At 35.6% G+C, this 25,416-nt stretch overlaps 1 protein-coding gene across 2 annotated transcripts in view; it reads left to right on the top strand.

Moving 5' to 3' along the window:
• The window catches only part of pde8b (phosphodiesterase 8B), a 35,113-nt gene that overhangs the window by 1,916 nt on the left and 7,781 nt on the right, over positions 1 to 25,416 (top strand). Inside the window, exons 3-22 of one of the 2 annotated variants that reach the window (XM_056243257.1) lie at positions 4,397 to 4,587; positions 5,695 to 5,754; positions 5,851 to 5,908; positions 7,044 to 7,132; positions 7,224 to 7,302; positions 7,951 to 8,091; positions 8,249 to 8,337; positions 8,667 to 8,721; positions 11,442 to 11,493; positions 12,316 to 12,339; positions 12,764 to 12,841; positions 13,096 to 13,172; positions 14,138 to 14,302; positions 18,610 to 18,667; positions 20,014 to 20,143; positions 20,230 to 20,428; positions 21,422 to 21,639; positions 21,717 to 21,855; positions 21,937 to 22,104; positions 22,928 to 23,057. In XM_056243257.1, the coding sequence (XP_056099232.1) occupies positions 4,397 to 4,587; positions 5,695 to 5,754; positions 5,851 to 5,908; positions 7,044 to 7,132; positions 7,224 to 7,302; positions 7,951 to 8,091; positions 8,249 to 8,337; positions 8,667 to 8,721; positions 11,442 to 11,493; positions 12,316 to 12,339; positions 12,764 to 12,841; positions 13,096 to 13,172; positions 14,138 to 14,302; positions 18,610 to 18,667; positions 20,014 to 20,143; positions 20,230 to 20,428; positions 21,422 to 21,639; positions 21,717 to 21,855; positions 21,937 to 22,104; positions 22,928 to 23,057 (2,200 nt within the window). The remainder of the gene's footprint in view (positions 1 to 4,396; positions 4,588 to 5,694; positions 5,755 to 5,850; positions 5,909 to 7,043; positions 7,133 to 7,223; positions 7,303 to 7,950; positions 8,092 to 8,248; positions 8,338 to 8,666; positions 8,722 to 11,441; positions 11,494 to 12,315; positions 12,340 to 12,763; positions 12,842 to 13,095; positions 13,173 to 14,137; positions 14,303 to 18,609; positions 18,668 to 20,013; positions 20,144 to 20,229; positions 20,429 to 21,421; positions 21,640 to 21,716; positions 21,856 to 21,936; positions 22,105 to 22,927; positions 23,058 to 25,416) is intronic. The other variant, XM_056243258.1, reaches the window with a different exon arrangement.

The following is a 25,416-nucleotide window of genomic DNA, read 5'->3' as shown; positions in this document are numbered from 1 at the left end:
CGAACCCTACCTACCCACTTAAAAAACTCCATAACAAGCCCAAAAACGCCTGTATCAGCAGTAGTTACTGTAGTAACAGTAAAACTGCAGAACATAAAGCGTCTTTTGTCACTTTGGTCAAAAATAGTGGATACCAAAGATGCAAGACATCATAGCATTGCTAATATGGTTTCCACGGTGTTAATCATAGCAATTTTGTGAATAAGTCGTGTTCCGTAGACACACGGAACAATAATTTGGGGTGCAGCTGAAATGCAGTTGTCACATCTGGAACTTTACAGTGTGCCACTGCCTGTGGCCATAGTTTCTGCACGATTACATTGTGGAATGACACTGTGACGTCATAGTGCATCACTGCAGGCCCCTTTGTAGTGATGTGTACATGCTATGGAGCGATATGTCCTGTGACATCATAATGCATTACTGTCAAATCTGCATTGTCCTGTTTCCAACTAGTGAGTGAGGGCACCAAAGGCCTCTTAACATGGGCTCATGTCCTCTGGGATAATCTTGAGATGTCTCAGAGGATTGGCAGAGAGATTATCCTGTGTGTGTGTGTGTCTGTGGTATTAGTGGGAATTATGGTTAACTAAAAGTGGAACTAAAAAGAGAAAGTGTATGTAATGTTAACTTAATGATTGAGTGCCGCTTGTCAGTCACGATAAATTGAGGCTGTTTGTAATCTGTTTATGTAAAGTCAGATTCAGCTGATGTATCTGTGGAAATCAATCAAGATTGATTTTACAAATGAATCACCTGTCATCTTTTTTTAGGCTCTTTTGAAATTAAATTGACTTCGAATCTGTCTAAGTTCCAGTGTTATTTTAGTATCATTGATATACAATTATAGTTTTTGTTAATATTTAGAATTTTTTAAATATATTTTCTGTTTTTAGTATTAGGCCTACTCATTTTGTTGAGTGATTTTGTCATTTTTATTGGTTTTTGATTCATTTATTTTTTAAATATGGCTAAATATAGTTTTTATTAATTGTATTTACTAGTTTTGCTTAATTTAGTTTCAGTTATTTTAGCACTTCAAGTTAAACTAGGCTAAATTAAAATGTGTATTTTATATATATATATATATATATATATATATATATATATATATATATATATATATACCCAGTTAATATTTATTTTGTTTCAAGTAAGGAAAATATTTACATTATTATTATTAATATTATTATTAATGGACAAACTATCTGTAATGCCCCTCAAATTCACTCTAGAGATGTCTAAAATTTTTAGTCTGATGTGAACATGTGCAGATATACAGCAGGGTCACCAAATCCGCCAAGGCAGTATAACACTCTATTTAATTATTTCACTATTTCTAGTGACGCTTAATCTGCTTCATACACCAAATAGCATTTTAATTTGATTTGAAAAGTTGCACATATATAGAAGATTTACCAAATCCGACGACACAGCATTACAGGTTACATAAATTTGTTACCTAGATTTGGTGTAAGATCTCATATAAGTCAGGGGTCTGAGAGTAACAAAGAAGTAAAATTGTATTTATATGTAGATTATATAAAAACAAATAAGAAAACAAACAAAACCGAAAAGATAAGATAAGATATGATGCGTTATTTAAGCCGGGGACACACTTAACAATTGTAAGGCCGATTATGAATGTAATTTGATACTTGGCTGATCATGGCCAAACTCGCAGAGTCGGAGACAGTTGCGTTCGGTCGGTGTTCACAGTCGCTGTTTAAAATCTGCTCCAGTCATTGGAAACAGTCTGTAAGTGTGTTCAGTTCAGTCTTAGAATGTTTCAGCTAGTTGTTAAGTGTGTCCCTGCATTAGTAAAGAGCATATGGCAAACATGGTGTTCGTGAGACCGACGGTTAAGTAGAGATGCACTGAAAGAGGTTTGAGTAATTAAATACATTGCAAAGCAAATTCTCCTCATCCAAGACCCATGACTGAATCAATTTTCTGACTAATACTATTATTTGAGTAGTGTAAAATGAATTAAAATGTATGTATATGGCTACGTTCACTCTGTGGTTTGGGGATTTACAACTGCATTTACTTACAGGTGTGAGTCTCAAAATGTCCCGTTCAAACAGCAATTTATGAGTCAAGTATTCATAGTGGGAGTGACCAAAGTAACATAAAAGATGACGGCATCCATAAAACTGAAAAGTCTTATCACTTTTGTCATGGCAATAGGCCTTTATCACACTTTCACGTTCGAAAAGCGGAAGCTTCAATTAGGAGCGTAAAAAATAGCACGGGATTGTTTATTTATTTATTTAAAATTCAGCACAGATTCTTCTTCTAAAGACACCAACCTCAGTTCATTAATTGAGGATTGTGTGAAACAAAGAAAAAAGGTGTCATAATATTCCGAGTCCATATTTCGTGATTTAAAGGGGAGCGCGCATGTGCAATACTTCAGTCTGATCACCTTATTTGGTCCCACTTTATATTAAGTGCCTTTAAGTACTATGTACTTACATTGAAATTAATAATTTGATACAATGGACTTATTGTGTACATACATGTTTTTACATTGTACTTATATTTTGAAAATACCTGAATGTAATTACAGCTGTAATTAATTTATATAATTACATTTGTAATTACACAGTTAACCCTTCCCTTACACCTTAACCTATCCTTAAACCGACCCATACCACCACACCTGTCCCTAACCTTACCAGTATCACACCTCCTCAATAGCAGACAAGTGTTTTACAATACAACATGAACACAATAAGTACATTGTACTTATTTTTCAATGTAAGTACATAGTACTTAAAGCCACTTAATATAAAGTGGGACCCCTTATTTTATTGCAGAACTGCAAGAATACAGTACAAACAACATATCACATTAAAGAGCATTAGAATTAGACAAATCTACTTACAACTGAAGTCTGTTTTGGGGGGATTCAATTAAAAGGTTTTGGGGGAAACTTTTTTTCATGCACTTACTTTACGATGCAATCATCAATAATTAGATCAAATTTAAATTGTTTAAAAGAGAATATTTCCAGCACATAGATGATTATTTAAAAAAAAAAATGGTTTGATCATCGTAAACGAGTCATATCCTCTGTGTTTGAGTGCAATGTTTGGATAGCATTATACTGTAGACAATAATGGGTGGTGATATAAGGCAAAATTAAACATAATCAGTCCAGTGATCCTTCTGGCATCTGGGATCCTTCTATTGACAATAATGCAGGATGTGACGACACGATGACTATGATAAAGGCCTATAATGTAATGTAATCGAGCCGCCAGTTCATTCGTCAAATCTTCATTAAACGACAGCAGCTTATATATGTAATATGTGGGTAGAGAGCGGAGCATTCAGACGTGTACAAAACTGACAAAAGCAGCTCTGGTGGAGAACAGTGACTGGATCTAAAACCTTCAGATGATACATAGGTCTTATCTCCATCGCTGTAAGTTACCGAAAGCGAAGCCACACACGAAAACCCACAACACACGGTAGACACATGGTCACGTGACAGACAACTAGTTGTCCAGTCCGGTTCTGTTCACACAGCGCTGGTTTTCCGAGAATGCGGTTGAGAGTCCTGAAAATGTATGGGTGTGAGTTTGGATATAGAATGTGGTTGTCACTGTCGTAAATAACCGAACCGAATGTAATAGAATGGGATAGTTCACCCAAAAATGAAAAATGTGTCATCATTTACTCATCCTTATGTTGTTCCAAACCTGTATGAGTTTCATTGTTCTGCTGAACACAAAAGAAGATATTTTGAAGAATGCTGGTAATCAAACAGTTTACTATAACCATTGACAAAAAATACTATGGAAGTCAATGGCTACTGTCAACTGTTGGATTACCAGCATTCTCTAAAATATCTTCTTTTGTGTTCGGCAGAACAAAGAAACTCTTACAGGTTTGGAACAACATAAGGATGAGTAAATGATGACCCAATTTTCATTTTTGGGTGAACTATCCCTTTAACTGTGACAGGATGATTGACAGACCGGTTTATGGTGACAGAAAGCACGTAAATTATGTGACAGAATGCAATTTTTTGACTCGGTAGTATGTCCCAAAGCTTGCCTATTCTTCTACTACACACTTTTTCTTCACAAAAAGAGTATATACTTTTAGGGCATAGCATAAGTAGGTGTATTGGGACACGGCAATAGTGTTTGAGTGGGTGAGGTCACTCCGCCCCCTGTAGGTGCACATGCGACGCTGCACGGTGGGCCTCCAGAGTGAGGTAGCGGCGACAGAGGCGTCCTGAACGACCTGGGCCATGTGGAATTTCACATCGCAGCTCCATGGTTACACAGCGCTCAACAGGATGAAAGACTGTTGACCTTTCACATGCAACCAACAACAGCACCTCTCTCTCTCTCTTTCTCTCCGTCTCTCTCTCGCTCAGGTGTTACTGGTCTTCGCTAAAGAGGACAGTCAGAGCGATGCTTTCTGGTGGGCGTGTGAGCGTGCGGGGTTCAGGTGTAACATCGCACGAACACCTGAGTCTGCGGTGGAGTGTTTCATGGATAAACACCACGAGATCGTCATCATTGATGGGCGGCACTCACGGTACTTTGAGGCTGATGCCGTCTGCAGGTGAGTCCAACAAACCATCCATCATCTCTCTCCTGCTCAGTTCTGTTCTTCTCTTATACACGGTTACATGGACATTTCTGCACAGAGACATTTTGATTATGATTCATTTATGTATATTTCAGTTGTAATGTACATTTTGCCTACACTACTGTTCAAAAGTTTGGGGTCAATATGATTTTTTTTTTCTAAGAAATTCATATTTTTATTCAGCAAGAATGCATTCAATTGATTTAAAGTTACCGTAAAGACATTTACAATGTTAGAAAATATTTTTTTCAAATGCTGTTATTTTGAACTTTCTATTCATCAAATAACATTGAAAAAAATGTATCATGGTTTCCACAAAAATATAAAGCAGCACAACTGTTGATAATTATTGATAATTTTCTAATAATTATTGATAATAATAAACAACATTGTTAAAAAAAATCAAATCAGCATATTAGAGTAATTTCTGAAGGATCATGTGACACTGAAGATTGGAGTAATGATGCTGAAAATTCAACTTTACCATCACAGGAAAATGGCATTTTAAAATATATTTAAATAGAAAATAGCATTTCACAATATTACTGTTTTTACTGTATTTTTGATCAAATAAATAGCCTTGATAAGCATAAAGAAACTTCTTTCATTAAAAAAATCTTACAGACCCCACATTTTTGAACGGTTGTGTGTGAAAAAATTGGGCTGCAACGACATGCTTTTGCTTCACACAAAAAATCGGATTATTATATTTAATTATTTGTGAATCTTTAAGAACTCTTTAAGACCAGTTACAGGTTGCCCACCAGAGTGGCTGACAGGTTAATAAGGCAAGGGAATGGTCTGAATTTGATTGGTGGCGGGTGTTAATTCCTGGTTTAAATGCATCTGCACGCACTCACTCACACATTCAAAGCTGGCAACTCTCTACCAAATCTAGTTGTTGCTAAATCACTTTTTTTCCCAGTGGACGTCTGAGTGTGTGAGCGAGTCTTTTGGAGTTGTGTATGTGCGAGTAAGGGAAATGTGTACAAGATGCTTGATTTCACTGTTGTATTAGTCATGATGGACTCAGAAAATATAAAAACCTACTTTTTTATTATTGTGTGTGTTTTTAAACAGGATGATCCGAGCGGTTAAGCCTTCTGAACACACTGTTATATTGGCAGTGATGCCACAAATGTAAGGTTTACCTCGGAACACTTTTGGATCTGTTATCCATGTGTTACAGATGTCTATCATGTTCCTCCTACTGATCTTTCTCTCTCTCTCACACAGTCCCTCAGATCAGGAGGAACCATCTGTCCTTCCTCTTCTCTCTGCTGGCTTCTCCAGAGTGAGTATTTTACTCTAAAGAAGGCGGAGCCTCAGAGCACACCTACCTACATAATCGCCATGGACAAATGTTAGTTCGAAGGTGTTAACTGGCCGGAGCAAACTTTTGCGGAAAGTTCACTTTGGCCAGCTGTTTTGAACTCCCGAAACGAACTTCGTTTTGTTCGAAATGATGTCACACCAGTTTGTTCTTCAGTTTTGCTTGAAGTATGCTGGGGCCTTAAAACAGGGATTTCTGCTCTTCTACATGGGCGGGACAAGCAGGGGGTGTCCTGTCCATGTCCTGTTCAGGCTAATATGTACAAAACAGCCTTAAAGGACTGTCATGAGTTAAATATCAGTTACATTTTATCGGCAGCATTTTTACTGTTGATTACCAAAGTTTTTTTTTATTTGCCCCTTTTTAAAAAATATAAAAATAAATTATTTAAACTCTAAACATTTTAGTAATTGTAATTGTAAATTTGCTCCATGTACATAACATTCCTTTCTTGTATATCCTTGCTCATGGTCATAATTTAGATATAATTTTGCTCAGACAAAGTCATTAAAGGGATAGTTCACCAAAATAAATTAAATTCTGTCATTAATTACTCACCATGTCGTTCCAAACCCGTAAGACTCGTTCATCTTTGGAACACAAGTGATTTATCTTTCTGATGGAATCTGAGAGATTTCGGTCCCTCCATTGACAGCTATTTATGAACTTTTTGACACATCAAAGTGGTACTTGCGTAGCTGTCAATGGAGGGGCAGAAATCTCTCAGATTTAATCAAAAAGGTCTTCATTTGTGTTCTGAAGATGAACGGAAGTCTTGCGGTTTGGAACGTCATGAGGGTGAGAAATTAATGACAGAATTGTTATTATTAGGTGAACTTTAAGTGGTTCTATTACACTACACTCACAAGTAGCAATGCATTTCAACATTCATCTCAGTTCAATGTCGTGTCCCATGGACTTCCCAGATGTTCCTTAATATAAATACCCAGAGCAGATAAGTTTGTTTACTGATCCCAGCTGGAAAATCTTGACTTAACTTAACTTAGCAGGCAGTAGAAAATAGGACAGCGTGCATACTGTATGATATATGCAGTGCTGTATGAGACTAGGAGCTATATGCCTCTCTCTCTTTCAGAGGTACCTGGAGAACAGCAGTGTGTCGGCCTGCTATAATGAGTTAATCCAGTTAGAACATGGAGAGGTTCGAGCTCAGTTCAAACTGAGGTAAGTAGTCTCAAGCATGAGCTTCAATTTCAGAACTAAAGAAGCTGGTTTAAAATATATATAATATTTGTTTGTGTTTCTGTTGTTCCAGGGCTTGTAACTCTGTGTTTATCGCGTTAGAACAGTGTCAGGAAGCCGTGGAGATCAGCAGTGAAGATCATGTCATTCAAGTGAGTTTTGGTATCCAAACAGATCATCCCACAGGGCTTTGGTCACATTTAAGCAGACTTTTTTTGTTCACATCAACATCCTTACAAGGACTGCCCTATGGAGCAAATCCAGTAGAGTTAGAGAACAGTGAATGGCCTAAAAATAAAGTGAACCCACGTCATTTTTGACAGCAAGATTTTCATATTGATTTTGATGTTTTGTAAATCCAAAATGATTTAGCGTAAGGTTGTAACAATCATAAAATGTTGCTTCTGATTAATTGTCATAACATTTATTAATTAACAGAATTAATAATAATTTGTATTTGTGGTTTATGTCACTTACAGTGCCAGATTAGTACACTTTTACCTTAAGAAGACGACTTTTATTCAACTTTGAAACATAATTCAAATATATTATTTTCTTTTGTAAACAAACAAATATTAACAGGGTAAAATAAATTAATATTAATATTCTAAATATTAAAGCATTTTAAGTATTTTTAGACTAAGTATAGTCTAAAAAGTATAAATAGTAAAAGTATATTTAGACTTTAAAAAAAATATTTTCTAAAATAAGAATACAATATAATATACATAATGTTTTCCCCTTTCTCTAATGCATACTTGTTGATATGCAGGTGTTTTTATTCTTCTGTGTATTTTTAGTATGTAAATCCAGCGTTTGAAAAGATGATGGGCTATCACAGAGGCGAAGTGATTGGTAAAGAGTTGACTGAACTACCTAAGAGTGACAAGAACAGCGCCGACCTGCTGGACACCATCAACACCTGCATCAAGAAAGGAAAGGTCAGCCGGCCATAGCAACATTGATTTATGAGGGTCATACTATTAGATCATATTTGACTTTAGCAATGTGTAACTTTTTATAACTCTTACAATACTTATCATTTATTCAATTATTAGATATGATTTTTTTTACGTATGTTTGTGTTTGCTTGCTTAGGAATGGCAGGGGATCTATTTCTCACGGAGGAAGTCAGGGGACAGTATTCAGCAATATGTCAGAATCACTCCTGTGATTGGTCAGGGAGGGTAAGTCACATGATCATAAAAAAGTGATACAATTTATATTTTGTAATTTAATTGAAAATTAATATTCGGTAATAAATTAATATAACAAATATTTGTATTTAAAAAAATAATGATAGTAAAACAATTTTTTTAAATATATATATATATAATCAATTATTTAGTATTTATTAATTACATTATTTAAATATTTAGTTTTTGTTTTTACAAATTAAATATTTAATATTATAAATTATATTTTATTTTTATGTTCTAAATAAATGGTTGATGGCAGCAATAAAGGTATGTAAATCAGTTACAATAAATAAGTCAATTGTTTCCTTATCTTCTAGAAAAATTCGCCATTTTGTGTCCATTAAGAGGCCTTACAGTGACAACCACAGACAGGTACATTTCTTATCTACTTTCCCATGTGATATTTTCATTAAGATTCCTTTTAATCAGTGAGCATCCAATAAATATTGACCAAGCTATTAATTGAGCTCCCAAATTAGCATCAAAACTTTTTAAGTGTGCAAGGCTCATGGGAACGGCAGTGGGCAGAAATGTTAGCTACGCTAAACCATCCATCCTGACAGACCAGTGTCAGAGAGCCAGACGGGCGTCAGGGTTATTAATAACCCTCCACAGGCTCAAGTCTAAACCCTGCTGTTAGTTCTAGCATTAGGTGGAGCTGCTGATCAGAAAGGCCCGTGAGAAACAGACACACTGACGCGTGTGTGAAATAGCTGTAGCTTTACTCACTGGTGTTACTATTACTCACTCGCGTCTGTGTCTGTTACAAGCCTTACACAAATCTACCATGGTAACTTACCCTAGTTTCTGTCAGAATGCAGTGGATAGTAGACTAGACTAGAATCAAATATTTATTGCCATCCAACTGGGTCAGTGGAAGCTTTTCTTAAGGAGCTCTCATGAGGCATTTAGCAAGTGTTTTTGTCCTGTTATTCAACAAAAATATCTTAACTTCCTTAACACAAGATACATTTATTTAAAAAGCAAAAATAATATGGCTTGTTTTCAGAGAATATCATTTGAATGTATTTTTCTTACCTTATTAGCAAAGACTTTTTTTCTTGTCGTAAGCATACGTAACCCCACACAATTTTGTTAAAAGGATATTTAAAACAAGGAAAAACAATAAGTTTGGGGTCAGTACATTGTTACAGTACAACAGTACATAACTGTTTTCAACATTAATAATAATAAGAACTGTTTTTTGAGCAGCAAATCATCATATTAGAATGATTTCTGAAGGATCATGTGACACGTAGTAAGGATGCTGAAAAATTCAACTTTACATCACAGGAATATATTACATTTTTAAATATATTCAAATAGAAAACAGTTATTTTAAATTGTAATAATATTTCACACTATTACTGTATTTTTAATCAAATAAATGCGTCTTCGGTGAGCATAAGAGACTTCTTTCAAAAATATATTTTTTTAAAATAGATATTTTAACTGGAAAACATGACAGAGATATTAAGAAATGAATGAAATTAAATGCGCATTACAAAGTTCCTCTGGATCAATCGAGATGCTCAGTAATTATCAGAGCAGAGGGCATGTAGTAAATCTTCTCCTGTGGTGCAGTGAGGGTGTTTGTCATGAAACAGTTAATCAGATTCTGTGACCTCATCCTTCAGGACGATGTAACTAGGCTCTTTAATCCTCTTACCTACATGGCATCTATTTTTGAGTGCGTGTTTGTGCACATATATGAGTGTGAACGTATATGTAATATAGCCATATTCTATTTCTGCCAGTAGCATGTAACTTTTACTAAAGCGCAACCATCACACTGCATAGATTCATTTTTGGCAGTGCTCTCTAATCTCTAACCTAAGACTGAAAATCCTGTTTCTTTCATTCAAAACTTGATCATGTTAAAAGGATTAAATGGATTGCAGCGGGCAGGATTTCCACCTAGGTGAACTCAATGATCAGGCACAAACCAGACATTGTGATAAATCCTCTGTTCAATGTTTATCTGAGTCTCTATCCTAACTAGCCACAACAAACGACGGGCAACAAAACATTTTGTTAGATGCTTGGTTTTCAGTCACAATGTGTGATTAAACATGAATTGCTGTCATTTTTATTGTGAAGGTATTTATTAGTATTTATATTAATATTTACACTACCATTCGAAAGTTTGGAGTCAGTAAGGTTTATAATGTTTTTTGAAAGAAGTCTCTTATGCTCACCAAGGCTAAAATACAGTAAAACAGTTATATTGTGAAATAGTATTACAATTTAAAATAACTGTTTTGTATTTTAATGTAAGTTAAAATAATTTGTTATTGCAATGACAGCTGAATTTTCAGCATCATTACTCCAGTCTTCAGTGTCACAAGATCCTTCAGAAATAATTATAATGCTGATTTGATGTTAAAAAAAAACATTTCTTATTATTATCAATGTTGGAAAGAGTATAGGGCTGCTTCATATTTTTGTGGCAACTGGGACAATCTTTTTTTTTTCAGGATTCTTTGATGAATAGAATACATTTTTAACAGTATAAATGTCTTTACTGTCACTTACCGTATATATAATATATAATTTCTTTATATTTAATTAAACTTAACAATTTTTACATTTGATTTAAAATTATATTGAATCATATTTAATGTATTCATATTTATGTTAATATTTCACTTTTTAAATAAAAGAGTTTGTTCAATAACATTTCTATTTTTGCGATAGTATTGAAATTAGTATCAAGACTGGTATTGGTATGGGCTACTAAAATGTTGGTAGTGACAATCCTATGGTATATTGTAGCTTATTCTGGCCAAGAGCCACGCTCTAATTGTCACCTGATATCATCTGCACATTTGTCATTGTTGTATTGTTGCCAGACAGTTTGAACTGAGATCAGTAAGAGCTGAAACAAGTACATATCTGTGTGTGTGTGTGTGTGTGTGTGTGTGTGTGAGAGAGAGAGAGAGAGAGAGAGAGAGAGAGAGAGAGAGAGAGAGAGAGAGAGAGAGAGAGAGAGAGAGAGAGAGAGAGAGAGAGAGAGAGAGAGAGAGAGAGAGAGAGAGAGAGAGAGAGAGCGAGAGAGAGAGAGAGAGCTGATCAGAGATCTGTTTTTGCAGGTTCATAAGTTGAGCAAAGAAGACAAAAGCTGTGGTGAAAACTCACAATCAGGTACAATACCAGACCGTCTCTCTTTATCTATTTGTTTGTTTACTGTTTGTGTTCGAAGCCCTCATGCACGATTGCTTAATTAGCACACTGGAACCTATAACAGGTCTTTTTAGATTTGGTTTGTGTGACATGCTGTGAAGCAAACAAAAGCATGATTGAAAATGCACAGATCAATGCTGCATTGAGAAGTAGAGAGAAAAGATAGAGAGATAGGTCATGGTGCAGAATAGACAGATGGCTGCAGTGCACCCTGGGACTGTCAGACTGGTAAAATTAGCCATAATAATTTGCCTGCCAATAATTTTGCATGCATGTGCATGTTACATGACACAATAAAAGTAACAGCGGTCACCATTTCACATCATTTGTGCTGTTTTCTAGGGCAAGAATCATTATTGTTTATACTACAATAAAAAAAATGGTGTAAAATGAAAAAGATAATTGTTTTTATTAAAGAGTGTTCCTTATACAAATAGGTTCATTTAAATAATTTAATTCAAATAAAAAATAACTGTATAAATTAAATGTAAAAAAAAGCTATTTAAATAAATGTATATAAATATCTCTCTCTCTCTCTCTATATATATATATATATATATATATATATTATTTATTTATAATAATAATATAATAATTTATTATTCATTAAAGTCTTATAAGGCTGTAATGCATTATTATTAATAATAATAATATAGTAATGGTTTGAGCAACCACTAACCCTTTAATATTTAATTGGGGTGTTTAACTAGTCCCACATATGAATTATACCTCAAATCTAGCAACTTTTTGTGGAAAGGTGTGTTATCAATTTTTGTTTTACAGATTTCAACATACCAAAATATCAGAGTAAGCAATTACCTAGCAACCACCCAGAGCACCATAGCAACCACTTGGCGACACCCTGCAGCCTTCTAGAAGACCTTATCAACTGTATAGCAATGCAATAAAAAACACTCAACACCCTAACAACCACATAATAGACCTTAGCAACTGCGTAACATTGCCCTGGCAGCAACCCACTACATGCATTATATCAGCAGCTTTTTCATTAAACAAATTTGAGCATCTAGTCTTTTTTATTATTCTGAGAAAGGAAAGTGTGTCAGTTGCTTCATGAAATCACTGCTGTGCTTGTGATGATGTTAAATCATAGTAATGATGATGATGATGAAGGTAAAAAATAGTGATGCTGGTTGGCAGTGTAAGAGATGATTAATGTAGGTACTTCTTTATGTACGTGTGCACTCATTCCTCTTTTGTATTTATCCAGACTGCAATTCCTTACGTCACAAGGACCGGAGGAAAGAGTCTGTGGACGTCAGATCTATCAGCTCTCACAGCAGCGATGGTAAGAGAAAAAGAGGATGCGTTTCGTCAGAATACACCATAAATAAGGGAAAGCGAATCCCTTTAACAGTTTAGAAGTAATTATGAAAAAAAAAGCCTGTGTGTTTTATGAGTCAGGGTGTGTGTGTGTGAGCTCTAGCTAAGTGGGGCTTTTTGTGACGTAGCTTGATGACATCAGCACACCCACAGTCTCAGTGCACTCTGACGCAGATGGAGCTATTTAAAGAGCTCTTTTCTTCTCTTTCTCTCTTTCAGCTCCCAGTCTACAGAATCGCAGATATTCCTCTATGGCCCGAATCCACTCCATGACTATTGAGGCCCCGATCACTAAGGTACACCTGCATTATTATACACACCTGAATACAAAAAGCCCATAAACCTTTATACCCCCCTACATCACTAAATATAACTACAACCACTTCAACACCTTTATAGACCATTATAACCACCTGCATCAATACAGAATCATCTGACAAGAAGTAGTACATCAAAAGCTATAGTAAACAATAAGCTGTTAAATTTGACTTTGGATGACAGGAAGAAGAATTTACTGAATTGCAATTCACAGAAATTCTGGGAAATTATGTCTATCTATCTGTCTGTCTCTCTATCTCTCCATCTATCTATCTATCTATCTATCATTCTGTCCATTTGTCTGTCTATCTAACTATCTGTCGTTCTGTCTATCTATCTATCTATCTATCTATCTATCTATCTCTGTCTATCTGTCTGTCGGTGTATCGATCTGTCTATCTGTCTGTCTATCTATCTATCTATCTATCTATCTATCTATCTATCTATCTATCTATCTATCTATCTATCTATCTATCTATCTTTTTATCTATCTATCTATCTATCTATCTATCTATCTATCTATCTATCTATCTATCTATCTATCTATCTATCTATCTATCTATCTATCTATCTATCTATCGTTTCAAGGTTGTTTTTTACTTTTCAAACTTTCCAACAAGGCTTTGTCAAGCTAATACTCAGTCTTTGCAAACTTTGATTTTTCTAGCAAAAAAATTGCAGTAAAATGGATTTATTTTAATTTTAATCCATCCATTCAAATTTAAATGCTAACTTTGAGTCACGCGCTGAACACCTCTGTCTGTGTCTGCTGTGGTACATTTACGATTACTTGAACATGACTCAGGATTTGTTTGTGGCAATGGAAGTGTCAAAAGGGGAAATTCTTTACAGAGATATTTATGGATCTAAACCTTTGATTAGTGGTTTATAGTTGTCTCTCACCCTCTGTCTTCAGTCTGCCTGTATTCTGTTGCCTTTATAGGTGATAAATATCATTAACGCAGCACAGGAGAGCAGTCCCGTGACAGTAGCGGAAGCTCTGGATCGTGTTCTGGAGATTTTGCGGACCACCGAACTCTACTCACCCCAACTGGCCTCAAAAGAAGACGACCCCCACACCAATGACCTGGTGGGAGGGCTCATGAGTGTAAGTGGAGGTTCATGGGTCATCTAGCATGCCTAATACTGACTCTATTACAAGCATTCACCTTTTATTCTTAAAGCTATTATATTTTATTACTAACCCTATTTATTATTGTATTTTATTACTATCATTTTATATCTTTATTTCAAAAGAGCAAGACAATCTTGTTTCCATCATATGACTCTTGTTTGGAACTAAATGGCACAACAGATTACAAGTCATCTCAAACCACATGATACACAGAAATAGCCTTAAAATCCTCTTTAAACAATTACAGTACAAAAACATCATAAACAGTACAGATCAATATTAGGCAGCTGAGAAACTCCACAGACTCATTTCCTTTACGCAAATAAAAACTAGAGCAGATTTTTTAGCAGAGAATCATCATTACGGGAGATATTCAGACTTGCTCTGCCAGGAAAAAGTTCTTAGAGTGTGTGACTGTATGTCAATGGCAGTCAGTAGATGTGAATGCACTTATTTTTGTGGCACAGATACATTGGCTCAGGGTGTTTCACAGTTAGCCAGCAGTCTGTGACGACAGTGCCGCGCTTGTTTACACATTAGTCTCGCTGTCTGACATCCCCATGTCTCCCCCTTTGAAAGTATTCCACTTTTAAAATGTTTTAGAGAAGAAAAGAGTTGTTAGACTTCACATGGACAGAGGTTTGCAGGGACACGCAGCACAGAAGTCACTGATTTGAGAGTTGGTGATTTCTGGCAGCATGATACAAGTTGAACAGTACGTCAATGTACAGTGCTTAACAGTGAAGCTCAAATTATCAGCTTCCTGATATAGCTGGATACAAATACCAAGGAGTTTTACCGGTTTACTTTTTGGCTGCAGACACGAGTTAGAAGATTGTTAGTTGGCAGGGTTCCCACAGTCCTTGAAAGCTTGGTAATATCAGGCCAGGACAAAGTTCATTGAAATTTCTAATTATACTCAGTTATAAAACATTTCATTAGCATTTGAATTTAAAATATTTCTTTCAAGAAATTATGACATTGAATATATGTACTTTTAAAAATTCCATTTTTGTGTATACTTTTAAAACTGCTTAATTGTTAGGGCCAGATTTACTAGACAGGGCAAAATAGCGTGAGCGCAATCCCATTAAAATGAGAGTGGAAAGTACTGTGCGTGATCTACTGAAGACGCGCAAATAAAAGACACAGACACAGCTGGATCATTTCAATATTGACCAGCGCAATCTACCAAGAGCAGCGCAAATTAGGTGCTTATTTTGGGTTTTAAATAATGGCGCAAAACACAGTGAATTGATGAGTGCAAACCTTAGTAAATCACCTTGCATGATTCATTTAAATACTCGCCTCCATAAATTTTGCGTCTGAAAGAGAAACTCCTACAAATGCATTATGCAATAAGGTCAGCTGCTGCAAAAAATAACTGTTCACGCCTTTTAAGTGCTAATTTTTCACTGCTTGTGTTTAGTAAGTCCTGACAGTAGTTTTTATAATAGCTGACACAGCCAAACGATATTTTAATATATCAGGAACAAAACGTCCTGGTTGTGTATGCAACCCACCGTTCCCTGAAGGAACGTAGTCGACGTCGGCTGAATGGGAATCACGCATTCAGTCGATATCGACTACGTCTGACGTTCTCGACTAAAAGGGAACTGTCATTTGTCATATTCATATTTGCACATGAAATGATTTCAGTCCACAGGAAATGTAATTTTTTAAATGGTTTGCACAGCTATCAATATAAAAACTAACTATACAAACTGGTTAAACTTTATTTTAAGGTGACGTAGTTACATTGTACTTACTCAAATAAGTACTAAGTAATATTAATTAACTACATTACTATAGAGTTACGATTAGGGTTAGGGTTTGGTTTAGGGTTAGTTACTTGTAATTATGCATAATTTACTGTTATCACTATAGTAAGTACATGTAGTAACGTGCAACTACTTCACCTTAAAATAAAGTGTTACCTAAAAACTATTTTCAAAAGTAACAAATATTGTTTTACAAATAAAAAAAATAGGAATAAGAATAAGCTCAACCAGGTCTCGCCAACTTTTTTGCTTATTCCGTGGGCGGGGATTATTTAAATTAGGAACATTATGACTTCATAAGATCTGGAAAAAGTGTGTTGTAGTCCAAACAAGCTGTTCGTTGTAGTTCTTAAACAGATTCTGTTAAACAAAATATCTCCCTGTCGAGTGGACTTTGAGCTTTGTAACATCGCAGATCTTTTTTATGCTCAAACAGCAACATCACACACTAAATAAAGTTGAAAAAGTGAAAAATCATAATAGGACCCCTTTAAGAAAGGAGAGGGTATAGGAAGAGTAGAATAGGTAAAAGGAGAGGGAGCAGAGATTGGTAATGTGGTGTAGTGGAAAGTATAAGAGGAGAAATTGAAAGAAGACATGAACAGAAAGGAATAGAGAATAGCAGGATGAAACAGGAGTGAAGAGACACAGAAGGTATAGACTTTCAAATGAAATGGGAGTCACCCTAATTGAGCATGTAATAAATCATGGCCTCTTCTTGAGAGAAGCCAGAAAACAGATCCAAAGTGTTACTATGGCATTCTTTGCTTAGAGGTTATAGGAAGTTTTAAATACCTTTGCTGTGGTATACTGCTAATGAACATCCCAACGCCGTACACACTAAAAGCATCTGATCATAGCGATGTAGATGTGTTTGAACCAGCTCTGCAATTCAGCACTATCCAATCAAGTCACATCATGTTTATTTATACCACTTTACAATATTGCTTTACAGTTTTTAAAAAATGCTTAGACACTAAAAGTGGTACTTGAGGCTCACTCAGTGAAACCATTCACTCATATATCTAATCCTCAGACCAAGTCTGCAAAACTACAAGCACATTATTATGCTTCACACACTCAGTTTGCATTTGTAAAACAAAATTTTTGCTAAATGCTTAACACAGTTCTCTACATTAGACACATCATTCAAAACTAACAGCTCTTGTGTTTCATTTAAATGACACATTTATTTTCCGATTACCTACATCAAACGCTCGTGTGAAAACACTTATACATAAATTGATCACTTAGAAATCAAAACTCAATTTTTTCAGAAAAAAATAATTTTTTCCCCCTTGCATTTCTGTTTATTTTGTAAATAATACATATATACTGAATGCAACAAGTCAAGTCACCTTTATTTCTATAGCGCTATACACAATACAGATAGTTTCAAAGCAGACAAAAAAAAAAAAAAAAAAAAAAATTAGAAGAGTTAAAATAGTTTGAATGAAGTGTTTGCTTTTGCAAAACATCTTGTGTGTGTATTTTGTGGTTTTGTGTTTAGAGTTTTGAGAAATGGAGCTATAGTTTCAGAAATTGTGTGTAAGCGATTTCAAAAAAACTGTAAAGCCACAAATATCATGACTGTTACAGGCCTACTGTAATTTGAGACATTTATTGAAGAAATGTATTACAAACAGAAAGACGTAGAGCTGGATTTTAGCGAACACCGTTTTAGCGGCGGTACACGAGTCGAGCGTTCGCTTGGGACGAAAAAATTATAAAACAAAACTCCTCATTGAAGAAATGAACGAAAAATATGTTTTTTCATTAGTGTATTTGTGTCTATAGCTGAATATACAGAACAGGTATGTGTCTATAGCTGAATATACAGAACAGTTATGTGTGCTGAATATTGTGATTAAATAAATGCCTAAGAGACTTTTTTGAAAAACATTTAAATATCTTACTGACCCCAAACTTTGAAACGGTAGTGTAGCTCTGAATCCTAAAAATGCTAAATAACTACAAGCCAGATTCAGGTCGCTTCCTTTCATAATTGCCACTTTTTTTTCTGTTACATGAAGGTCAAGCGGATGCGATGCACAAATCTCAAGAGTTTAAATGACCTTTTTTGGTGGGTGACCTTTTGAGGGAGAGGTCAGAGGTCAATTACACAGTGAAATATCCAGGTTGAGATAGTGCAGCTGGAAGCCTGTGATCATTACAGACGGGATGTGTGTGTGTCATATTTATGCATGTACAGTTCTATTATCCTACGCCTGCAACATCTCAGACAGAGTTTGTTTTAAGTGCTGGATGAGTCTATTTGAATCTGGATCTGTTTTCTGTGTGTTTAATATCCTCCAGGCCTGATAAATGGCTTTTCTCATGAGAGCGTGCAAGCGCCAGTGAGTTATGGGTTGCGTGGTAGTGCTGTGCTTAAGTGTGTTGTTATGATTATGTTGGCTGGAAACGATATTTTGGCTTCCTCAAGTCTTTTTCTCTTTTATTTCAGTCAGATATATTAATGTGTATTTTTCTTCAATTCAGGATGGACTCAGAAGGCTCTCTGGGAACGAGTACGTCTTCTCCAAAAGTGCATTACAAAGTAAGTTCTAGCCCTGAAAATTATTATTATAATAGAGGTTGGATGAAAAGTTGTATGTTGTAAACTAGCTTTGAATAATCTGTTATTAAAGACAGAATTAATAAAAAATTCGCCCTATTGCGTGTTCGGTCTTTTCAGCGTGGTAAAGTAATTTAATTCCAATTAAACTTTTATCTGACTCCATTTTTTTACGACCTCGAATTTAGGTTGGAATGCCAATTGGTTATTTGTCATTTGTATAATATTTTATCTACGCATTTGATTATTCTATTTAATTCTTTATTGAAATTACACTTGTTCATCCAGATTCCTATAACACTTCGAGTCTCGCACCGTCCGAGTATACGATCTCATAATCACAAACTCGTCAGTCTTGGTCATCAGACAGAGGTGATTGACAAATATTCTATACGGCCGTACTCTACTTGCTCATTCTAGAATATGTTATTTAGTCCCCATAGATCTGAACACACTTAATTAAGGCAAGACTATATCTAACCAGAGGTCATGACCATTACCATAGAACCAAGCTGACCAACTTATCTTCTTCTAATGGTATCTTTGTATAATCATGCCGTGGTTTCCCACGTACACTTGGTTAGAATAATATTACAATAATCAGAGGTTGAGTCTCACCCTATTTAGATTAGTCTAACAACACTCTGTTGCTCTAAACGGAAAACCCATTATTAGCCTCTACAGTCTAAGTATACATTGACTAATGCCAATGTGTTAGTCTGAGCTCTAAAATGTCAGTCGGCGTGCCACAATGCTCCACCTAAGCTGTATTTAAGTCCGTTACTAACCTGAGCGTAGATTTGTGGTGTTAGATGCATACCTGACATTAGAAAAAATACATAATGCTGAGTGTCTGAGGACATTCAGCATTATGGGCTGATCGTCTTGAGCCTCCTGCAACATCTCTTTAAATACTCAGACCAAGACAGAAACCTCTTTCAAATGGAAACATGAGCTAACAATGGGAATTTGCATTACTCAAGTCTCCAGACCTGGGTAGTTTACACCTTACTGTGGTAAGAAGGTAATTTGCAGTAGGACACACCCACCACAGTAAGCTAAATATCTCTAAACTCTTCAAACATTTATTAGCGTTTGGTTTACTTCTGTGGGAATGAGACCTTTGTACCAGCCGCACTTTTGAAATTATATCAAATATGTATAGTGTTGTATGATAATTATTCACATTAAACCCTATAGATTTGGTGAATTTGCCACTCAGGGTGTTTGTTGTAGATTGTTGATTGAAGATGATTTGGGTGTCTGAAATATGTTTTTGTTTCTTTCTGCCATATTCCATCTTGACCTTGAACCTTTGACCCCCTCAGACATGAGTCAGAGTCAGCTGGCAGTACCTGTGCCAATAAACGACATCCCGCCATCCATCGCAGAGCTGCTCAATGAGGAGGAATGCTGGGATTTCAATATCCTGGAGCTGGAAGCAGCTACACACAAGAGGTACCATAAAGTTAGATCATTACTCTGTTCATTTTGTGGTGTAAAACTTTATTTTTGATGGGAAAAGTGTGTGTGCGTGTGCGCAGGCCGCTCTCATACCTGGGTCTGAAGATCTTCTCTGCTTTTGGCGTGTGTGAGTTCCTGGACTGCACAGAGGCCACATTGCGTTCGTGGCTGCAGGTGATCGAGGCTAATTACCACGCCTCCAACTCCTACCACAATTCTACACACGCTGCAGACGTTCTACACGCCACAGCCTACTTCCTGCGCAAGGACCGAGTCAAGGTAACCCTGACAACCACAGAAACGTCTCAATTCCTCCATACAGAATCTCTCCAGATCCTACAGATTCCCAGATCCATGTTGGCGATTCTTCTTTTCAGTTCAGCCCACTCATTTTCTATTTTCAGGGACTGGGATGGCCATTGCAGATGCGTGGTTTTGTGCTCAGTGACCCATTTTTGTTTTGATGTTTGTTTTTTTATCACTGTCCTGTTGGAAGATCCAAACATGGCCCGTTATAAGATTTCTAGCTGAGGTTGTCAGGTTTTGATTTTTTATCTGTTGGTATTTGATCGAATCCATGATGGGAATCTGGACAAGATGTCCAGGACCTCTGGCAGAAAATTAGGCCCACAGCATTAAAGATACAGCAGAGTATTTCATTTTACACATGGGGTACTTTTTTATCCCTGTGTGCACCAAACCCATCTTAAGTGTTTGCTGCCAAAAAGCTTATTTTTTTTGTATCTGTCCAAAATTTTTGTATTAAATATATTAAGTATTAAAATAATATTAAATTAATATAAATTACAATTTTTTTATAATTTCTTTATAAATAAATGTTACATTTACTGTTACAGTTGTCAAGTAAAATCAAAATGTAAACTGGATTGAATCAGAATTTTATCATAATTTCAATATTATTTGAATAAATATTATAAATATATTATAGTATATTATATTTTGTTATATTATATTAGTATTTTATATTTGATATAACATACAAAAAATAATATTTATTGATTATTCGAATGCAAGTGCTAAAAATTTCAATCATAATTTCAATATCAATATTTAACATTCATTTTAATAGTTATTCGAAATTCACTCTTAACATATTTGAAACCGAAATTGTGCATTATTAATTGACGAAGCCAGTTAAGTTTCCACAGTTATTGGCTGATGCTGTTAATATCAGAATGATTAATCAGTAAAAACAAATGGGGTTACTTTAAGAACTTGCCTACACCAACGGTGTCTCTGCTGTGTTTGCAGGGCAGTCTTGACCAGTTAGATGAAGTTGCAGCACTATTGGCAGCCACGGTCCATGACGTTGATCACCCGGGGCGTACCAACTCATTCCTGTGCAATGCGGGGAGTGAGCTGGCGATTCTGTACAACGACACAGCCGTCCTGGAGAGTCACCACGCCGCTCTCGCATTCCAGCTTACTGTACGAGACAGCAAGTGCAACATCTTCAAAAACATGGAAAGGTATCAGTGTCTGCTTAATCATACATTTTACATGACTCACATTGGTCCAGTACTAAACTCTCTCAACCTCTATTCAGGACTCAGTTTCGGACCCTACGGCAAGCCATAATTGACATGGTGTTGGCAACAGAAATGACTCGACACTTTGAACACGTCAATAAGTTCGTAAACAGCATCAACAAACCCATGAGTGCCATTGAGGAGACGAGCTCCAATGTAAGACACTCGTTACTGTGTTTCCATACTGTACATATGTAAGAGTGAAATCTAACCACTGCTGATCTGCATGTAAAACAGAGTGAAGGCAGTGATTGTGAGGGACAGGCCAGTATTCGCAACTCTCCTGAGAATCGTCTGTTAATTAAACGGATGCTGATTAAATGTGCCGATGTGGCCAATCCCTGCAGACCTCTGGAGAACTGCATCGAATGGGCTGGTCGCATTTCAGAGGAGTACTTTGCTCAGGTAAACACATTCAGTCACATATGCACCCGTTTACAATGTCTTTCGAATTTTATGTTGTCATTTAACTTTCATAACACAATGCATTTCCAATTGAAACGGTAACTTCCCAGTATTCAGTAGTAAATAATGTGGGACAAGACTTGATTTTATTCATCGGGATTTGATTTGACCATGAGAAGTGTTGAGATGTTACTGTATTTTGATGAAAAAATAAGGTGAAAAAAAAAATATTATTATACAATACCTTTCAGATGTTTGTGGTCATGTTTCTTCGTTTGTTTGGTTTCTATTTCAAATTAATGCTGTTTTTTTTTTTTTTTGCTGAATTTTCAGCATCATTACTCCAGTCTTCAGTGTCACATGATCCTTCAGAAATCATTCTAATATAATGATTTGCTGCTCAAGAAATTATTATCAATGTTTAAAACATTTGTGCTGCATAATAGTTTTTTGGAAACTGTGATGGGTTTTTTTTTTTCAGGATTCTTTAATAAATAAATGTATTAATATAGAAAACAGTTGGTTTTAAATTGTAATAATATTACTGTTACATTGTAATAACATTACTGTTTTTACTGTATTTTTGATCAAATCAATGTCAATGCTTGGTGAGCATATTTTGGAAAAAATATGCAATCTCTTTAAAACATTTAAAAAAAACTTTTTTGAAACAATAGTGTGTGTATATATACAGTATATATTTATGTATATATCAATTATGTTGAAGTATTTTTACAATACCATTTTTTTTTTTTTTTTACAATAACATGTCTCCACTCTTTAATCATTTGCTTCTGTGTTTGTAATCTCCCTCTGTCCCTAGACTGATGAGGAGAAAAGACAAGGTTTGCCGGTTGTCATGCCAGTGTTTGACCGGAATACCTGCAGCATTCCCAAATCCCAGATCTCATTTATCGACTATTTCATCACGGACATGTTTGATGCCTGGGATGGTAAATATACACATACTCACATACGCAAGACATTGGTGATTTCTGCCCATTCTCGCAATTAGGGTTGTGCCAGATCGATCAAAATTTTGACAGTAATTTGATATTTATCTCAATATGTATGTATTTTGCTTTGAAATTTGCTTTCAGCCTCATAGTAGTTATTAGTAGTTATTTTAGTATCACAGAGATACTCTTATGGTTTTTATTAATATTTTGAATTATTTTTTAAATATTTTTTTACCTTCATTTTAACTTTAGTTTAAGTTTTTTTTTATGTCTATATCGTTTTTATCAATTTTCATTTCAGTTTTAGTTGCTTTAATATATCAAGGTAAAAAGCTGAAATAGTATACTTTACGGGATTTTATATTTTATTTCAGTTAATGTTTATTTTATTATATGTTTTTATTATAACTGTTTTTTTTGGTTTTAGTTTTAGTTAACTATAATAAACCTTCCTCACAGCCACAGTTGCCAAGATTGAAAGATTAGAAATGTTGTCCGACTAAAATACAGTAAAAAAGCAACAACAACAAAAAACACAAGAAAGAAAATATAGTCATTTTTATTCATATGCACATAGACGTAAATAAACAGCAATGTTGATCTTCATACTGTATAGTTTACAGTAGTTTACTGTATAGGTTTTTTTTGTTGTTGTTTTTTTACATTTGTGAGTGACTAAAAACGCATGTTGCCAGAAATGATCTTGAACTGGTCTAAAAGATCTTGTCTTAAGATCACTGCAATGTTTGTGATTAATTTTATATTTCCTTTGTGCATATTACATAAATATTTCACTCAGTTCTATGAAAAAATCCAGGCTCTACAAATATGGGGAGAATTCACCAAATATTGAGTAGAAAATTATCATTCTGGTACAAAATATTGTGTAAGTATTATGTACAGTATAGTTGTGTGAGTTTAAGAGAGAGAGATGGAGAGTGAGAGAATACTTTCCCAGGCATCTTTTGACTCATCTGGTTCTCCTAAAAGAGATGAAATGGTCCATTAGCAGCAGAAGATGTTGGACCGGAGGGGTGAAGCACGAGGGTCTATTAGATGGTTGCTGAGAGGTTGTGATAATGTTATCCAGAGGTTGAGATGATTGTAGTGGTGAGCTTTGGAAACTTTAGGTTCAGTGTTTCCCACTGAGCTGAGCTCCAGAGAATAAACCTGCATACTGTCAACACGCAACAGCCATGATGTCACGGAAACTTGAAAAATCGCGGAGAGGGACAGGGGTGACAGTGTGTGTGTGTGTGTGTGTGTGTGTGTGTGTGTGTGTGAGAGAGAGGGAGAGAGAGAGAGAGAGAGAGAGAGAGAGAGAGAGAGAGAGAGAGAGAGAGAGAGAGAGAGAGAGAGAGAGAGAGAGAGAGAGAGAGAGAATGTGCATCTGTGTGTGTGTGTCTTTGATTTCCGTAGTCTGGGGTCAGGATGCAGTGAAGCAGAATCTCTTGAGCTCTCCGCAGATTTAGTTCCCAAGGTCACAATCAGGTCAGTTTATCATAGAGAAGCTGTGTGTGTGTGTGTGTGTGTGTGTGTTGGACAGATTCAGCGGGGGGCACTGAAATCATACTCAGGAGGATCTGAAAGTGCGTGCATATGTGTGAACATACAAATTGCCATATTTACACTCATGCAAACAAAAACATGCACAGTCTACCGTCTGTAGTCCGTCTGCCAGAAACCATTGCAACGGAACAGATGGTAATATGAGGAAAAAGAAAAACATTAGAATGAACAACATTTGCTTACTGATATGAAAAAAGACTTATGCTCACCATGGCTGCATTTATTTGATCAAAAATACAGTAAAAACAGTAATGGTGTGGAATATTATTACAATTTAAAACATCTGTTTTCTATTTTAATACATTTTAAAATGTAATGTATTCCTTTGATGTAAAGCTGAATTTTCAGCATCATTACTCCAGTCTTGTGTCACATGATCCTTCAGAAATCTTTCTAATGCTGAATTGATGCTCAAGAAACATTTCTTATTATTATCAATGTTGAAAAATTTGTGCTGCATTTTTTCAGGATTCTTTAAAGAATAGAAAGTTCAAAAGAACAGCATTTATTTGAAATATAATTTTTTTTGTACCATGTCTTCCCTTTCGAGAGGTTCCTCTTATTGCGTAAGTAGCTTACGCTATGGGAAAACTCCTTTTCTCGAGAAATATTGAAGTCTTTATGTAAAACGCATTGCAGCTGCACAGCATACAGCAATGAGCGAGGGAGCTCGGTCATTGGCTGTGCTGCGGCAACTGCACGAACCAATGACGGGGCGACTCTGAACCCGCTTCCAATGAGTGTGCTTCGCGCCCGCGCGTGTCAGAGCCCGCCAAGATGGGCG

This window comes from Rhinichthys klamathensis, unplaced genomic scaffold (assembly GCF_029890125.1).
Source record: "Rhinichthys klamathensis goyatoka isolate OS25496 unplaced genomic scaffold, OSU_Roscu_1.1 h1tg000782l_1, whole genome shotgun sequence".
Classification (NCBI taxonomy): domain Eukaryota; kingdom Metazoa; phylum Chordata; class Actinopteri; order Cypriniformes; family Leuciscidae; genus Rhinichthys; species Rhinichthys klamathensis.
This window is presented reverse-complemented; position numbering and strand designations above follow the sequence as displayed.